This window comes from Seriola lalandi, unplaced genomic scaffold (assembly GCF_002814215.2).
Source record: "Seriola lalandi dorsalis isolate HSWRI2012SDOR001 ecotype SW California unplaced genomic scaffold, Sedor1 jcf7180002054861, whole genome shotgun sequence".
Classification (NCBI taxonomy): domain Eukaryota; kingdom Metazoa; phylum Chordata; class Actinopteri; order Carangiformes; family Carangidae; genus Seriola; species Seriola lalandi.
This window is the reverse complement of record NW_019525414.1, coordinates 4569931-4588554: the sequence shown is the minus strand read 5'-3', so window position 1 is coordinate 4588554 and position 18624 is coordinate 4569931. Positions and strand designations below refer to the sequence as shown.

General features: G+C 42.9%; 1 protein-coding gene across 2 annotated transcripts in view; it reads left to right on the top strand.

Annotated features, from left to right (window-relative positions):
• Positions 1 to 369: 369 nt before the first annotated feature.
• cpne5a (copine Va) overlaps positions 370 to 18624 on the top strand; it is a 70971-nt gene continuing 52716 nt past the window's right edge. For both annotated transcript variants that reach the window (XM_023427611.2, XM_023427609.2), the window contains exons 1-3: positions 370 to 921; positions 14348 to 14388; positions 15204 to 15250. In XM_023427611.2, coding sequence (XP_023283379.1) covers positions 812 to 921; positions 14348 to 14388; positions 15204 to 15250 — 198 coding nt within the window. In that variant the 5' untranslated portion in view covers positions 370 to 811. The remainder of the gene's footprint in view (positions 922 to 14347; positions 14389 to 15203; positions 15251 to 18624) is intronic.

The window sequence follows — 18624 nt, the reverse complement described above, 5'->3', positions numbered from 1 at the left end:
ACAGAGGAAGGAAGGAGGCTGTGACTGAAGCTGTAGGAGTTTGAGGAGCTGTCCAGATGCTGAAAGAGCATCAAGAAGCTTTTCAATTAGTAATAAGAGCTGGTGGCTCTGGAGGAGCTGATGTAATTTTAACACTAGGTGAAAATAAACTATTCACCCATTGCGTGTGACCTAAAGGTTCACCTTCAACGTTTTATTTTGACGTTAATTTGAAGAGGTGGGGTCTTAAACCAAAACAGCAAGAAAATGAAATTGGAGCTGATTCAATTTGGTCTAAAATATTTCACTTGTATTCATCAGTCATCTGTCATCTAAAAAAACATGGCCGTGTATTGACGACCCTAGATGCTTATTTATTTTCTGTTAGAGGCTGTTAAAACCAATTTGGACCAAAATAACGACCCCTCCTGCCACTGATCAATAGCTTGAATCTGCACTGAATTTCAGTCGCAGCCCAGCGTGTAGGAGAATGCAGACAGGGGGGCGGGGTGGAGTTCACAGCTTTTACTTTTCAAACGCTCCTCTGGCAGAAGAGCTCATTCTTCTTTGCCAGGCAAACAGCGGAGTTGGCGTTGATGCGTCCTGCCATGTGATCCCACTTTAGTCAGATCAGTCGCCTCGCCGCCGCAGCAGCCTCCCGTTAAACTTTCCATGCTGTTGCCCGTCCAATGGACAGCACTTAGGAGCTTTGCCTGGACCTTACCCGCTCCTGCTCGTTCGCCCGCTGCGCTCCGGCTCTCCACCGTCGGCTCTCCAGGTTTAGAGGGACTCACGCGGGCCGGGGAGTTGGCCTGGGTCTCCCGCTGCACATATGGAGGGAGACGTTATGGACAAAGTGGAGGCCACGGCGACGGTCCGTGACTTCGACCCCATCAGTGGGAGCATCCCGGCCACCAAAGTGGAGATCACCGTGTCATGCAGGTGAGTCCGCTCCGCTGCTGCTGCTTCTGCCGTGTCTGCGTCAGGGTTTGGGGAGCTCCGCGCGCTTTGGGTGCGTTTTGCGGAGAGAAGACTGGACTTGTAATGAGCAGTAAATATTTTAGTTCTATAAAACACAACCTGCTCTTGTTATGTGTCATGAAAAACAACTACTATATTGTAGAAAGAAAAACTTTATAAAAGGTGAAACGACAACGAACGCTGTGAAGGTAAAATCCTCGCGGAGATGTCTTTGCTGTAAAGACGCAACAGACATACAACACCTCATTGTATAATTTTCAAATTTTAGAGACCTTTTTGTTATATTTTTAAATTATAAATCCACACAGCACTAATTACCATTGCAGTAATGTATAGAATTTCACAGTTAGACAACACGCTGCAAGTCTGACCGTGCCTAAACTTTTACGCGTTTCTGTTTGTCCTATTTATGGTGAAGACTGATGCTTCGGTGTCCGTTTTGATAAAATCCCTGTCTCCGGCAGTCTCGTGAGTCTAGAGCGCTGTGTGTTTTGCGCGCGCAATGTTGCGTGCCACAGGAGATATCGACCGTCGTGGAGTTCGCTGGCGTGCCCGTGAGGTTTCCCCCGAGGCAGCGTGACATGCCTGAAGCTTGACGGTTTCCGAAAAACGTTGCAGCAACGTGAGGACCACAATTATCACTAAATCTGTCCTCCCTCCTCGTCCACCGGCGTTTAACTGAATCCCTCTGCCCCCTAAACCAGCACACACCACGGAGATGGCAAGTGCTTCGGCTGGGAAGGGTGGGGCAGCGCCGGTTGCAGGTAGAGTCACTGTATCACTGTATACAGTATGCTGCTGCAACACACAGTGGCTTTATATAGGTCGACAAGTACAGTTGGTGCAGTTTTAATGACATTTTCTCTTGGAAAATGGTGTTGTTCTGTGTTTCATTGGCCTCCCCAGCTGTGTGTCATTTTGTCCCAATCCACAGTGTTTAGATCTTTTGTACCTCCTGGCTACATCAGTGTTATATGCATGTAAATGATGTGTTCCCATGTGCACTGCTGTTGAAACTGATCCTGTAGCGATTTCATAAATCAATGTACATACAGCCACAGGCCAGAGATTTAGCAGCCAAACACCCCACTGCCATCCTTCTCTCCTCTCATCTGCATTCCTCTTGAAACCTCACTCAGTCAGTTATTTTGGGGGGGGGGTCTGATCGATTGTTTCTCTTGTTGAAAACACTGTTTCATCATTAACTGTTCAACGAATCCAGAATTGCTGTTGCCATGCAGGCGACCTTATAACCCATCCTGGATGTTAATTAATTAGTCATATTTCAAAACAAGTCTGTTAACCTTTATGGAGTGGACAGGTTGAGATGGATGGTGCAGCAGTGGAGGGTGGGGGCTATTTAAAGAGGACGAACCTCTACATTGGCTTTCTGTAGGATCCTATTTAAAACTGAGGTGAGAGTGGGCGTGTGTGACAAGTTTGTGTGTAAGGTTGGCATATGGAGGTTGTGTCAGGTTGTGTGTGCGTTTTATCCATCGCTGGGTGTTTGTTGTGAGTCGCAGCTGGACCCGTGCTGTTTCCCTCCTGGTACACACGATTGTTTTTTTCCCTCAGACCTTCATACTTTAAGCTGCGATCTGTGTTGATGCCCCCAGGCTCTGTCGATCTGCAGCTCCCTTGTTTGTCATTAATGTCTCTCCAAAACAAAGACTTGCTCGAGGACACAGTTTGATAGAGAATATAAATTCATCCCTGCTTTCACCGGGCCTTGAAACATTGCCTGTCTTAGATTACTTCGGGTTCTGCCTGTTTCTGCCTCATGTCTAACCTCTGACGACTGCTTCAACACCTGTGAGACGCACAGCCATGCATGCAGACACCCCACCCCGCCCCCCACCCCACTTATCAGCAAGTGTGTATTTGTACCATACAATAGAAGCAAGTAGAAAGCAATGGGTGTCACTGGATGAGAGGCACAGGCTCAACAACTCTGTGTAATTGATTAAGTAAGCCTGAAAGCTCGGAGAATGCAGCGCACATGGAACTGCGTGCAGCCCTACAGGCATTCTCATAACCCTCTGCCAATATTGCAGCAAGCCCCCTGACAAACTGGAGGGACTGAGGGAGACAACTCCTTATCAAAACAAGTGCATACCGCTGTGATGGCACATTGTTCCCTGTCCATGGCTCTGATTGGTTTTGCTCACAGGTCATCCAGTGAGCCGAGCCCACAGCATCTACTTCTTGGCTGCAAGGGCTACGCTCAACGACAAGATGGCTCTTCAAATTCAAAGTGGCCTCTATTCCTATATCTGCCTTACCAAACACATGACAGTGAATACAGTTCAGTGGGTTAAGGCCAGCGGTCCCCTGGTGCTTTTAAGGCGCGATCCCACCTCTTATGTGGCAGCAATGAGCGTGTTCATTAGTTAATATTTAAGTAGCACTGATGAATATTTCATAAGTTGTCTATGCGGTTTGCTACATCATGCTTTAATTATGAGCAAAGTAGTAAATGTGAATCCTAGTCGATTGTTCAATGTGCCCTTTCTGTATCTCAGTGTACCAGATCGTCTCAAGAGTTCCCATGTACAATGACTTAAGGGAAACTGGGGCTTCAGCTCTGTGGTTCCACTGTGAAGCACATTTTTAGTAATGAATGCTGGAAAAATTTGCCCATAGACAGAAACCACAAAGCCCTCAAAGGCTTGACACATGGATTTTCATTTAATGAATAGATTTTTTTTTTTTTATCTCTTGCTCTTTGGTCCATCACTGTACAGACCCATGTGCAGGATGTCAGTAATGATTTGTAAATGGACTATTTACTGTATGTGCCTGCGTGACCAGAACGAGGGAGGAGAATCCTGCTGATAAGCTTGACAACCCTGACAAAAGGTTTACAACCCTTATCAGAAAAGAGCGAGGGAAAAAGAATTTCTTGCTCCTGAGAGATTGCTTGTTGACATCTCATATTTTAGATAGTTACCATCCAGACAAGAGCGAGGGGAAAGAAAAGAGCAGATTGATTTGATGAAAAGCCCAGATTTGGACATTGTATCATTGTAAGTGCATGACATACATTTGTGGCCAAAAAAACCACCAGGCACAAGGAAGTAGCTTGATTTTTTTTTTTTTTTCTTCTCCCATTATAAAAATGTATTGGTCCTTTGCAACATGTCATAACACACCACATGTATGCTGTTGAAAGAGAAATCGGCGCACAAAGCCGCCGTCCCTTCCACTCAGCCTCCCAACTGACAGTTTGAACATCGAACTTTTATCAGCCCCCGTTGCCCATTTCATCAGGACGAAGACTCTTCTTCTTGTCCATCCCCTCCTCATCTCTGCCGTGGCTTCAGAGCTCACACTGTAACCATTCATTCACTGTGATATATTGGTTAGAGCAGCACTGCATCCAATCAATGCATTCCATAGCTGGGAAGGGGGGTTTAACCCAGCCAGGCCACTCTGCTCCCGAGGGATTCATTACCTGGTGAAACACACAAGAGGTCACGTGACTGCCAGCATCCTGTGACAAATGCTCGCAGGAGAGGATCCCTGGTGCAGAAGGTCAGTGATTGCTGTTCCCTGAGGTCAATCTGAAAACTTGCTTCTTGATGTGAACCGTCCCTGAAGCACTCCTTGCAGCAGAGGGGGGAGGTTTAATGAAATCATCAGGATGATTAGGATGTGTGGCATCGCGGCTCGATCTGTCAAAAACAATTGCTTGAGCGCAGCGATTGGGATTCAAGCTGTGTACCCAACTTATTCTTTATTCGAGTGCATTGCTGTGGCCTGTAACTCCGCTGCTGTTGTTGTTGTGTTAATAGCTGTTGTAGCTGTTGATCACATTCAGTCTTGGTTACCCATTCAATCAAACCCTGTGACCTGGTTTTTCTGGTTGAAACATCCTTTTGTTTTGCTCTGGCAGACAGCAAAGTTTGAACTGAACTAGTTTGCATTGTGCAAGAGCATAAAATATTAATAAAAAATCTCTGAGTAGGAGAGAAATTTCAATTTGCAGTGTTTTTACTGTGCCGTTCTTTTCATATCGTGTTCTGGGTTAAGACTGACCTGAGGCGAGCTCGCAGCTTTTATCTTGTGGGATGACTTGTGTCTGTAAGTGATGTGTCGCATCTGTGTTGGGGATCGAGGCTGAGAGACATGAGGGTGCCAAGGGGTGGCAGATTTTTTTTTTTTTCTTCCAATTTTGGGGATGTTAAGATTGCAGCAGGCGAGTCTCACAAGCCAATGAAGCGGATGATTATGCATGAACCCCTGACACAGTGAAAATGAGTTTGGATCCCAGACACTTGGCTTGTGGTGGTGTCAGTGTTATTAATATATTCTCATTTGGGATGTATGACAGCAGAGGGGGATCCCATGGAAACACAGTTGTGCTGCCATGCCAGTGCTTTATAACACTCTGCATGTTGCCTGTGTCATCTGAAAGTGTTGATTGGAATGACAGGGAAAGTCAAGAGTGTGGTGTAGCAAAAGGAAATCAAAGCTGTCCCTCTTGGCTCAGAGGTATCAAGCTGCTTTTGTCACTATTTTCAAAGCACCTTAAGGGTCAGCAGAGTATGTTAGCGGATTTCTGCGTCGGGGATATTTGACCCGAAGATCACAGCTTGTCGAGGAAATGTGAGCTGGTGGCAGATTTGTTCAAAGTGTGACAGGTTTCACAGTGACGATTTCACCACATTGTGTTGCATATGCTGAAGGTCTCTCGCTTGTTGACAGTCTTAGCCAAAGGGCTTAAGAAGCTACTCATTATCAGTTTATTGTCGTGTGTGTCGACGTATCCGTTAGGAATTTCTCTGTTAGATACATTAGTATTGTTGTGTTGCTAGAAGGGACATTTTTGCTCGTGTGGGTGAGAATGTGTGTGCGCGCCTTTGCTACAAATCAGAGTATAGAGCCCGAAACAACAGGCTTGATTTGTAGGAAATACAATTCATTTTCACTGTAAGGAAAAATGTCAGTCAAAATGTGTGTATTGTACAAGATGAACTTAACCACAAGTTACAAAACTGGGAAATTATTATTGGCTTATGTAGAAGCAGTGTCACTGCCACTAGATGTAGATCACCAGCATCTCAGACCCAAAACAAATGCTTCGTCAGCCACACCTCCGGCCTCCGCTCACCCTCCCTCCCCCTCCCTCCATGTTCACAGTCAGCAAGGTGTTACGAAGCCCAGTAAGTGTCCACTAAACCCACATCAAGAAGCTCAACTGAATAAAGTCACCCTTTGTACATGAGAGCCAGCAAAAACAATCCAGACACAACCAATAGCATTGCCATGACATGCTCCATGGCAATGCTGACAGTTAGCCAGCGAGCTACAGCAACATTTACTGAACATATTTATAATATTGGTAACAGTTCTGAGTCAAAACTGGACCCTTAAGCAGCTCGTAGAGGTCTCCATCTCACTAAAGCCAGACCAGTATTGGCTCCTCAGTCAGTCTGGGAAAAAAATTCAGCCTTGGACTGATCCACTGGGACTGCAGTAGCACAAATGACACTGATGGAGCTGTTAAAAACTGATGATTTGATGGGCCACCGACCAACAGGAATTTTAGCCAGTAGTCCCCGTGGCTAGTCCACCTGTGCTGTGGTCTTATCTCTCTCTTTAGACAAAAACATAGTTTTGTCAGTGGAGAAAATTCTGGAAGGTCACTTTTACCTAATGTATACACGGTACCAGACCGGCTACAACCGGCTACAACATAGTCAAAGTAAAGAAAAACTCTTTTAAAATGTTAACATACAATAAATAAATACATAATAATAGTAATTATAATAATTAATAATAAAATAAAAAATACATTTACAATATTATAACTTGTGAATTTGGAGCTTTCAGAAAATTTAAAGTCATGAATATCACATTAAAAGAAAAGAAAAGAAAAAAAAGCTGGAGAGCATCTTTACCTTATACACGTTTCTTTCTTTAAAAAAAAAAAAAAATTCCCATCCAGTGAACAAAGGCGCTCTTTGGAGTCAAGGACCACTACATAATGCAAACAAGAGTCTCTGAGTCCAGACTCAATGAAAAGCCTTTGGTGTATAATGTAATACATGGCTGACACTGTTGCATTTCTTCTGAAAGTGGCTGGGTTCTGAGTGGGTAAAAAGTAGTGTCCATGGTGTTCCCACTACTTTCTTATAACAATCTCATAAACTATAGAGTTAAGTACTGAATGTCTATGATATAGGGAGTAGGGATGGGTACGAGTTGACGTCATTATTCAAGTGGCATTTTACTACTCACGCACCTGCGCACGTGTTGTTTTTGACTACTAAAGTTGAACTCAGTTGGCATTTCCTGCACCACGGCAGCCGTGACCAGGAAAAGTGATGTATGGAAATACTTTGATTAAAAAACACGACAATAACGTGCAGTGCAAGATATGTGGCGTTAAACTTCCATATCACATTCTCCGGCAGCCAAACAGTCGGCTTGGTCGTGTCCCGTATTTTATATATAATTTACAAGTAATTGAGTACTCGTTCAAAAGGTAATGAGAGTACTTGAATATTGAAATTACTGAAAATGCCCATCCCTAATGTCACATCACTTAATGCAAACTCTCATTTAGCATTTTTCATTCTTTGGCCTTTGTGGAAAAAAATGAAGCATGCTCCTCAAGATTTCTTTCTTTCTCTGTAAGACAAATCGCCAACCACAAAACTTGTTGCATATTTAAACCATGTGGCTGAACACGCTACATGCCACAAGCGTACATGGACAGGATGTTGACAAGATTGGCAATTAAAATATTAAAGGTGGAGTAAACAACTGTTACTATACACTTGTCTAATATACTTTTTTTTTTCACTCTTCTCATGGTCCGCTAGCTGCCTGTTCCTACACAATCTGGTGTTCCTACCAGAACCTACAGTCCTGTCTTCTGTCACTGTGGTTTTGTTAAAACAATCCAAACAACGAATTCTCAAATTTTTACTCATGTCATTAATGTTTTATATTATAAGGTTTGTTGTGCTTCAGCTGTGAGAGAGAGTATCAATGTCTACGCCGTACAAAACATTCTGGATTCCACCATAGACTGTAAATGAAGATGGACGAGCCTCCGTGACGTCACCCACAGGTTTCTGAAGAGCGGTTTTAAAGTTCAGAGTGAGCTGCTCCATCGTCGCCATCTTGCCAGTATCTGACTCCCCCCCAACTCTCAGCTCATCCCAAAATGGGCAAAGAGGAGGGGCGTGTGTTGAGCCGAGACTTTGGTGCATGCCGGCTTGTGGCATGGGTACGCTCAGCCACCTGTCACTCAAAGCTGCCACGCCCTCAATTATACAGAACTTCAAGCCTTAATATAATTTAAACAGGTGAGTTATATAAAAATTCACCCCCCTGTACATGAAGGAGGAAATTGGGTGTGGAGACCAAAAACCGATTTTTGTACTAGGCTGTAAACATACTGTATATATATATAACAGAATACAGACATTTTAAAATTGGAGTCTATGGAGATTGACTCACTTTTGGAGCCAGACTCAAGTGGCCATCCGAAGAACTGCAGTTTTTAGTACTTCTGTTTTGGCTTCATTTTTCAGCCTTGGAGGTTGCCAATGTGTCAGTGCTTTGGCGATACGCATCCATAAATTTAGGAGGCGGAGCTTCTTACTCTACCTCAAAGTGCCTTGAAGGCGTTGAGTTGTTGTTGAGAGTTGGGAGGTGTGCTTGTCAGTTCTGAAAACACCCTTCTCTGTGTATAGTTTCACAAATGCATGTATCTCCACAGAAGTAGTAATTAACCAATCAGATCTTAGTAAACTGGATGAAGAATGGGGACGTAATCTTGCTTCATAGCTAACTAGCCGCCAATCTACACCCATGAAAAATAGAGTCAGATAAACAGCAACGAGGGTGGTTGAGATCGACTTCACTGCACGGATTGGTGGAAGTTGATTTTTCTCTAATAAATGTAAGAAGCACGTCGCACGCTCCTTGGAGCATGCAGCCTCCATGTTGTGAAGTCAAATACAATTCTGTCTGATTATCTGATTATCATGCTGTCTGTTGAGAAACTACCTATGCCTTTTATTTCCAGCCCAGTGGGTACATTTGAAGTCAATTAGTGTTTGTGTTTGTCATAAGCTGTTCATACTGTACCTCTGAATACATACAGTGCTGTAGTACTCATCGTTTTATGCTCATCGCGGTCTGGCACTGCCTACATGCTGTGTGTGCCTTCACCTATCAAGGCTCAACATGAGGCCACCAGCAATTAGACAGCTCCATTTTCTGTTTCCATCCTATACGGTATGATCATAGAAATCTCATCCCTCACTAACGTCAATTAGTATTATCTTCTGAGAGAGCTTCTTTGTGGGCTTTATTATCATGATCTCTATTGAAAGTGACCCTGCTCCCTCTACTCCACACTTGACTGACTCCACGGGTTTCTTTTCTCTATCTCTATTTAATGATTAGTTACCGTAATTTCAAAGCCAAAATATGTATGTGCTTAGAAATGCTTCACTGTGCCTGATATGTTCCTGTGTACAATTCAATGTGCTTAAGTTGCCGGTTTGTGAAGTACATGTTTAGTGTGCGCCTGCAAAGCTATTTGCAGCTTGGGTTTTTTTTTTTTTTTTTTTTTTTTCAGATTGAACAGAGAGATGAAGGGAAATTGGCGTGAATTCAGAGCAGCGCAAAGTGCTCTGCCAGGGTTATAACAGCCATATAGTATCAGGGTGTGCATCTCCCTCAGCTCCAAAAAAACCTTTCTCTGCACAAAGCCCGGGCTGTCACAGTATGCAATTAGCAGTGATATTATTCCCAGGTTGGACATTAGTCACACACCAAAAGCCAGCCTGAAACAGGGAGTCGTAGCATATGTGCATTCTCCTTTATTACACTATCAGAAGAGCAGTTTTATGTCTGAGACTCTGTCACTGCCCGTGAGACAGCCACCCTGGGAGTGCTCTGCAGCAGGTATTGTCGACCTGGAGAGATCCCAGGTTGGACAGAGACTGAATAATTAAACAGATGGAGGAGAAGAAGACACCTGGTGGCATCACAGTGAAGGTCAGCAGATGGGTCTGTCACTAATAAAGGGAGCAGATTGCACAGTGAATGTAATGGAGGGGAGTGTTTCGAGATCCAGACAAAAGCAACACTACTCTGTATCATCATCTGTCACCATCCAGGGATTCAGTTATGCAATCCATGCAGAGATCATTCCCGCTAATGAAATGCAGTAGTGCTTCAGATTTTTATTGGTTGTTTTAATTTGTTTGTTTTAATTTCAGCAGTTTTGCACAGTACGCGGCTGTACCTGATAACCTTTACTGCACAGTGTACTGTACATCGCTTTTTATGAGTTACAAAAATGCCCCCAAGGAAAACAGAACATTTCAGTCTAAATAAATGAATTCCACCTTTTTGTAAAGGACTGGCCGACCTCTGTAACAGTGTGTATATATATATATATATATATATATACCCGGTTTGGTTCTGTAACCATTTGACCCCCGAGATGCAGCTTAAGGTTATATTAGACAAAAAGTAGACCCACTGACCCTGTGTTGTGTGAGTGGAAAGGAAATATCTGTCCTCAGTCAAAGAGGAGAGGGCCACAGGGCAGGAGAGAAAGTGAGAGAGCAGACTTGAAAATGCAAACCATCCTTCACTTTCTGCTCCCAGACATCTCCCATTGTTTCCAATGGAATATAACGACTTTCCTTCCTCGAACCCGGTCAGAGACTAACTTTCATGCTTGCATTTGTCGTATCCTTTTAAGAACCAATGAGGCAGCAGCTCATGCTGGAATTGGCCAGCCGACTTCAAGACTATTTAAAACCACTTTCCACTGAATTAGATGCTATTTCTCCAAGGTGCCAATTATGATTTCGACAACTCTAAGAAAGTGGAGGGGAATTAAGGGAGTGCTGGCAATAAGGCACTGCGGGTGCAGGAATTAATTCCCACATTTCTTAGTTTAATAATCAGTCACGTGGACGAAGGAGCTGCTAAAATATCTCCAGGGATCTGACCGAGAGGGAACATACACTCCTAATATATTCTTTTAAATTGGAGTTCAGCAGCCAGCCACGTTTTAGAGGTCAAACCTCCTTCACTCTCAGCCTGTAATGGAAACATTTATCAGTATCTCAGCCAAACAAAACACTCTTTCACACATTTATACAACCAAAAAGAGTTTGCAGATTTGATTGCTGAACACGTACATCACCTGAGTGATGCTAATTCAGCATTTACTGATTTTCCCCGTACTGCCTTACTTATTAATTAAATTATGCATAACCAAGTACTACAAGTTTAATGCACTAATTAATAAACAAACAATGCATTGTAAGGGATGAATACACCGAAAGCTATTAAACTGAAATTTTTCCTTTACCCCCCCCCCCCCCCCCCCCCCCCCAGATGAAATTGAATTTCATTTCTTGTAGTATTGTTTGTTCTGCAACTAATAATGCACACTGGGCTCCAAGTGATAAAATATTAAATACTTTGGTGACAAGAGCAGATTATTGCGCTCCCAGATTTAATGAAGGTGGTGAGATCAAGAGGAATAAGAAAAGTGGTGTTAGGCATTTTCAGATGGTCCTAATGATCACAAAAGTGCTGCAGTCTGAAACAAGGTTGATATATGAAATGTGTGGATGAAAAGTAGCTCGATCTAATTACTTTTGTCCTACTTCCAATGAGCTTCATCTACATCAACGAACTTTCTCTACATCAGCTTTCGGGATAATGATCTTCTCTTATCCCACTGAGATTTGTAGAAAGAAGGAGTTACCTTTTGAAATAGGCTGCGTTACTTCAGTGAAAGCAGACGGATTATCTTAATACCCATCCTGCGGTACTGTTGTGTGTTCTCTGGCCATGTGCACAGTAAGACGGTGGATTAATTTGTACTGGTGTATAAGTCTGTATACTCATAATTTCTTCTTGGAACAGACATGTTCTGTGAAAACAAAGTGAGGTTGAGCAACTCAAATGAGGCCTTGCTTTCTCTGGCAACATTGTAGAAAAGTGAAACGGGATGTCGTGTTTTCCTTTTTCCGTGTGGCGCGCTCTCCTCCGCAGTCAGAGCCGGGACGAGGTGACGGACAAGCTAATTGTCTGAGGGTAATGGATGCCAGACACTAACAGGTGGATACAAAGAGGCAGTTAGTCATGGATGGCTTAGTTATCTCCAATGATAATTACACTGACAATGTTCCAACTGTAGTCAGGTCAGCCTAAGGCTAATACCCAACGAAGCTGCATCTATTATCCCCCACGTATCCCTGTGACAGAAGAGGAATGCAGAATTACGTGTACATGAATGATGTCCTGTTGCTTGGATTCAGTCATGAAATCTCATCTATATTCATTGAAATCCCGTCGTCCCCCAAAGGCACGAGGCTTGTTCTGAACTGCAAGTTGTTATTTATTGACACGGCTCGAAACCAGGAACCAGAAACAAGACATATTGATAGGATTTTGCATTATACTGATGTGCTAATGAGATCGCTGAAACCATGATGTGGAAAATGTCTCTCATGTAAAATATTGACTGAAGTGACTGATGGCGGTACTGTCCTATGACAAGATCGGTTTCATTAGGTCTTGTACAGTGAAAGAAGGAAATACTGTCGGGGAAACTCTCAGAATTTCCCTCCGTCACCCAGAAAGAAACACAAAATCCAGTCTGGAAGAGGCAAAGAATAAAAATGACATGAATAATATTGATGCTGATTGCAGATCTTATCTTGAATGAGCCAATCAGTGAGTGTCTGGCTGCTTGAAAAGGTGTTGGATGATGATCAGTGTCAGGGAACTGGATAGCTCCTCCACAGAGAGTAATGTGAGGATTTAGAGGCTGTTGTGGGTTTCCTGACGTGCAATAGTGGTTCAGACTGAGGGAAACTGAATGGGAACTGAATGAGTTGTGACTTACATAACCATGCTGCTGCACGAGAACTGGATCAGAGTGAAACGCGACAATATGGCACACGTGGAGCGCGCTTTGGCCTGAAGCGACTCCAGGATGATGCCATTGATGCTGAATGAGCTTTGAATCTAATCTAGCCCACGGATGCATACTGATGGACCGGTTCAATGTATTGATAGTACCGTGTTGCTGTGAGTGGTGAAATAAATCCTCATACAGCATGTAGTGTGCGGCGTGGCTTGCTGCTTTTTGCCCTTAGGCCAGAGTCACCAAAGCTAAAGCAGCTAGACTCCTCACCATCACGCTGCAGCACCACCTAACTGTGACAGAGCTGATTATGTCTTGAATGTCACACTTTCCTTTGTGTTGTTATGCACGTATGAAGAGAGTTGGATATTGTGTTCCATGGGAGCCCATTCATATAAATGGTGGAGAACGTTCTTCAGACTTTTATATTTTTTCTGTCGCATATGCATTGGAATTATATGCAATTAGCGATTATATTAAATATCGAATAATCTGCCTGTTATTTTCTTGATTAATCAATTAATTAGTAAAATCTAAGACAATAATGAAAAATGTCCCTCACAATTTCCCAGGTCCCGTTTTTGTCTGACCACCATACATCCAGTTTATTGTCCCACAAGACAAAGAAAAGCACAAAATCCTCACATTTCTCACAGTGGATTATCAAAATAGTTGCCAATTATTTTTTTGTAAATCGATCAATGAATTGTCTGAGCTGTAAATACAGTCCCTCTCTGGTACTGGTTGACTCCCAACACACATGAAAGAAGGAAATGATGTAATGATTCAGCTCTTTGAGAATTTTAAATTTTTCATTGAACCTGTCATTTTCTTCACTGTGATGCTGCTGCTTCTTTTCTAATCCTTGTTTTTTAGGGGAAAAAAGTCTTTCTGTGCTCCCGCCTGTCACATGACACAACCTGGCGTTGTCTTGCAGTCAGAATGCCTCATTTTAAAATGAACAGTTGTTAATATTTTTACTGTTTCGTCCCCAACAACCTCATTCACTTGAACGAAAAAATCTGGCATGCGGTTATCTTGTGTGTGTGTGTGTGTGTGTGTGTGTGTGTGTGTGTGTGTGTGTGTGTGTGTGTGTGTGTGTGTGTTAGCCTTACAGTTCAAAAATGTTCTCGTAGTAGAATAAATGTGGAGGGGTTGTGTGGCTTGTTTTAAAAGTAGTGCCCATATTTTCACTGGAACTTCTGTCTCTGTCCTCTGTGTCCTTTCACTGAGCTTTAACGTGCTTATTGTTCTGCTCACGCGGAAAAACTCAAGGACAATGTGGCTGTGAATCACCATGCGTTCCTTTTGTAGCTCTTTGCATATGGGATTTCTTTTAATTAAACTACAATGGAACTGCCTGTTAACCTGCCGTCTTAAAATTCAGTGAAATGAATCAGACTAAACATAAACACATGCTTGAATATGGTTTTGATGTGTAATTGTTTCCTTCTCCCGCAGGAACCTCTTGGACCGAGACACTTTCACCAAATCTGACCCATGTAAGTTTTTTACGAAGATAACTGCAGTTTAGTGTCTCCTTGCTCAGAGTTCGGTTCGTTGACACCTCTGCTTTTGTGAAGCTTTACTTTTTAACTTTTGCTGAGCTTAACTTTGATTCAGTTTATTCTGCTATTTCAAAGTGTTCCTTCAATAACTGCATATCATTTGCACAGTAATGTGACAACCTTTCCTCACTGAGAGCCACAGAAAGTACCTTAATGCATGCAGGGTATAAACGCCAGCCTTTGAATACAAATGGCTTGGTTTTGGTGAGACACCTAGGGAACAGCCATAAAGGCATTTTCTTTGATACTCCCTGCAGGATAGAGAATGAAGGGGGCATTTAACATAATAGGGAGGAGGTTCAAGCCCTTTGTGTACGAAAGCTACTGGGAAAATATCACACCTGCCCTGTTTTGTATTCGCCTGAAGATGAACCTTAGGATATATGACAGGTCACGTAGCGTTCGCCCGCCTCTGCTTCATTTGAAGTCGCAAAATCAAATTGGAATCAGGAGAATCCCACCGTTAAGAAATTGTGTTTTGATTGCATGGCTTAAACTGTGCTCCAGGAGATTTCAATCTTGCTTCAGAACCCAGAATTTGATGCAGTGCAGCATCGTCAAAGCTTGGCACTTGATTACGCTGTCAGGGTGTGGCAGGATAATTAATGACGAATGTTGTCAAAGGGGGAACAAAACAAACACTATTAGAAGGAGAGGGCTGCTTGATTGAGCTTGTTTAGTGACAATGTATTCCTCTGCTCTCCTTCTCTTTTTTTCTTTACCTCCACCCCCACCTCCTCTCTTCTCAGTGGTTGTCTTGTACACCCAGGGCGTGGAGTCCAAACAGTGGAGAGAGGTAAGAGATCACAGCCGTCCCTCTGTCAACACAACTCAATCAGCCTGTCTCCTCGCCACAAGAGCCTGCTCTCTGTTTACAGCCAAAGACACACACACACACACACCTACACACACACTCTGAGGGTAAATGCTGTGAGTGCCAATCATTTGCAATTGATTGACCTCGCTGAATATCCAAGTGCTGGTCAGCACTGTGTTGGCTATGACTGATTGGCTGATGAAGGTGACAGCTACACGTATCGATAAAGATTTGCCTCTGCGTCAGAGTCCCCTCCGGCTGTTGGCCACTGGGCCTTAATTAGACCAGAGAGGCGGATAGTGGAGGAAGGCAGCGATTACAGAGACACAGGGTCCTTCTGGGATCATTATTTGTTCCTGTGATCTCAAAGGATATTCATACACAGAAATGACAATTTAAATTACATCTCAATGGGGAATACTTCATTTAAGATTTTTTTTTTATTTTTTTTTTTAACACTCTCGGTGTAACAATTCTCCGTGAACATAAAACAAAAGCTAAACGCCAGCCAAGTCAGCCATAACAACAGAAAACAACAACGCAATCAATACTGTATATACATGCTTCCTAACGGGAAGAGAGACACTTTGCAAGCTCAGAGTGTTTTGCTTCTGCTTTCACACTCAAATACTTTTTGATTGATGTTTATTGACTCCACAAAGAGCTCGTGTCACGCTGGTGGCACAGTGGAGTGTCACAACAGATTTCCAACATACAAAATGAAGATTTCAGTGATAATGTTGTGTTTTCGTGGGTGTGGGCGCTTAAAAATAGAGGACGGTCTGGAACAGGTTCTAGTTGATAACATAGATTTCGACATAAAGTACAGCAATAGAGAAATAGACTAGATGATAAGATTCATATCTTACAGTAAATATGAAGCTACAGCCAGGAGACCACGAGTTTAGCTTAGCATGGAGACTGAAGGCAGGGATGAAACAGTGAGCCTGGTTCTGTCTAAAGGTAAAAAAAAAAAAAAAATGTGACAACCGGCACCTCGGAAGGTCATGTATTAACTCGTTATATTGTTTGTTTCTTCATACGTAAACCAAAGTGTCAAAACATCCAATCACGCTTTTATCTGGCTTAATATTTGTTGTGCAGGAGCAGTAACTTCCTGGAGTCTCCGCTGGTTATCTGGTCCAGTTACTCCTGAGTGGTATCACTCGTCTCATCTTATTGTTGGCAAAGGAGAGTGATAAACTGTATTTCCCAAAATGTCAAACTATTTATTTAACCCTCAAACAATCCCCTGAAGAGGTGAAGACGGGCCAAGATGTCGAACAAGTGATCCTCACAAAGATGCAGCAGCAGCAGCAGCAGCAGCAGCAGCAGCAGCAGCAGCAGCAGCAGCAAACACTCACATGTAAATGAAAGTCATGACAGTGCTGCTAACTTTTACCCTCTGCAGTTCACCTTGAGAAGTCTTGTCCACTTAACCTTTTTCTCATTTTATCTCCAGCTCTGTTGGTCTGTGTCGTAGTGACTTGTGTGTGTTATTTTGCTTCGTGTGTGTAATGTGTGTGTGATTGTTGTTTCTTCTAACCTGACGGCGCAATACATTTCACAGCAGGGACAATTAAGAAGAATGATTGATTGATGGAGAGATTAGTTTGATGTTTGATTGATTAATTGATCTGCTGATTATCCGAGTGAGTGGAGTTTTCATTGCCTAAACTAAAAGGAAATCTTTCTGCAGCATTAATCACCCAGAGCAAATAATACTTGAGCTTTGTGTCTGATTATAATGTTTGCTCACATGTCTTTCAAGGGCGGTCAGCGCACACGGTAAACAAATAAATCTCGGCGTTGTTGCCACACACTGATGTTCTTTTCTAAGGCCAAAGAGTAGTTTTACTGATTAATATGCAAATGCGCACAAGCATCAAGTGCAGCGTTGACGGGAGAAGAGCCTCCTACACCTGTCACCTCTGGTTACACTGCCCCACCTCGAGCTTACAAACTGTGGGTGCAGCCTGAGCGTGTCTCCCTGGAAAAGATAAAGGCCTGTGTTGCTGTTGCAGGGGACAGCTGGCTTTGTGAGCGCCACACTCAAGCTGTGCAGTATTGATAAAGCTGAACGCCTCTTTTGCCCCTGCCCTTGTCATGAAATTAGTTTTTGTTCTTCCCAGAGTAGATAAGGTGGGTCAGAGCACCTTACACTGTGACACCGACCTTCTGTAATCCAGTTACAAACTGTGAGTCGCTCACATTCCACCATCAAGAGAAGAATGTGATGATAATGTAGTAATAATAATAATAATAAACTTAATTTGTACGGCACCTTTCATACATAATTGCAGCTCAAATGCTTTACAGAAGAAAAGAAAGAAAAGAAAACACAGGTAATAGCAGCAGACATAAGGGGCAATATGAAAAATAAAAGGGCAATAAAATAATATAAAAAACAGTTTTGAAAAACCATAAAAAGGTATAAAAGGAATAAAATGAATAAAAAATGTACCAAGTAAAAGCAAAGTCTATTTAATTGAAAGCAAGATCATAAAAACAGGTTTTGAGGTAAAATGAAGACAAATGTTATGGAGAAATATTTTGGATTCCAGGGGGATGTCACGATCAGCTCCTCTTTAGACCTCGGCTCTTGTGACATATTCATCACCATATGTGGTCGATTATATAAAACTGAAGCTGTAACCCATCATTCTTACCACGTGGCTTTAAAGTCTTCATCTTCAACTCCCTTGTCTGTAATTACTCCTACTGTATGTCAGGTTTTTTTCTGTCTACCACTTTCGCTCAACCGAGCAGCTGACACAATATAACCTCCCCAAATTCAAGCAAAGCCAGGCCTTTCCACGTCAAGTCAAACTCCCAGACGTTAATCTTTCACCCTGATGAATTTTCTGACATTCCAGCTCACAATTTATTCTGGTTAGGGGTCATTGGAGGGGAAGAGGTGAACACTGCCAGCGCCCAGATTTCCCCTTACCCCAGTTCTTTTTTTTTTTTTCCTGTTGACAGCTAATTGTGCTTTCACAACTCTGGCTTTTCAGGCTGACTGTGTACTTGCCAAGGTAGGAATAATATGTGGAGTGGGAGATCTGTTATTTCCTCGGGTGGCTGTTCTTTGTTCTGGTGCTGATTCGTCTTCCTTTGTTAAGTTTGGCCTGAGACCAAAGTGAATATGCTGTTGGCCTCTTGCTGCCACATTCAGCCCTTCTCACTTTGCTCAGTGGAGTTTTCACCTGCTTTGCATCTGCAGGAACGCAGCGTGAGAAGAGGTCGTGCCAAGCAGTAGTTAAACTTTTATAGGCTTAGACGCAGGTTTATTTTTGATGGCAGGTTACATCTCGGCAAACCCACTGTCATGTGTAACGCACAACCCCCCCCCC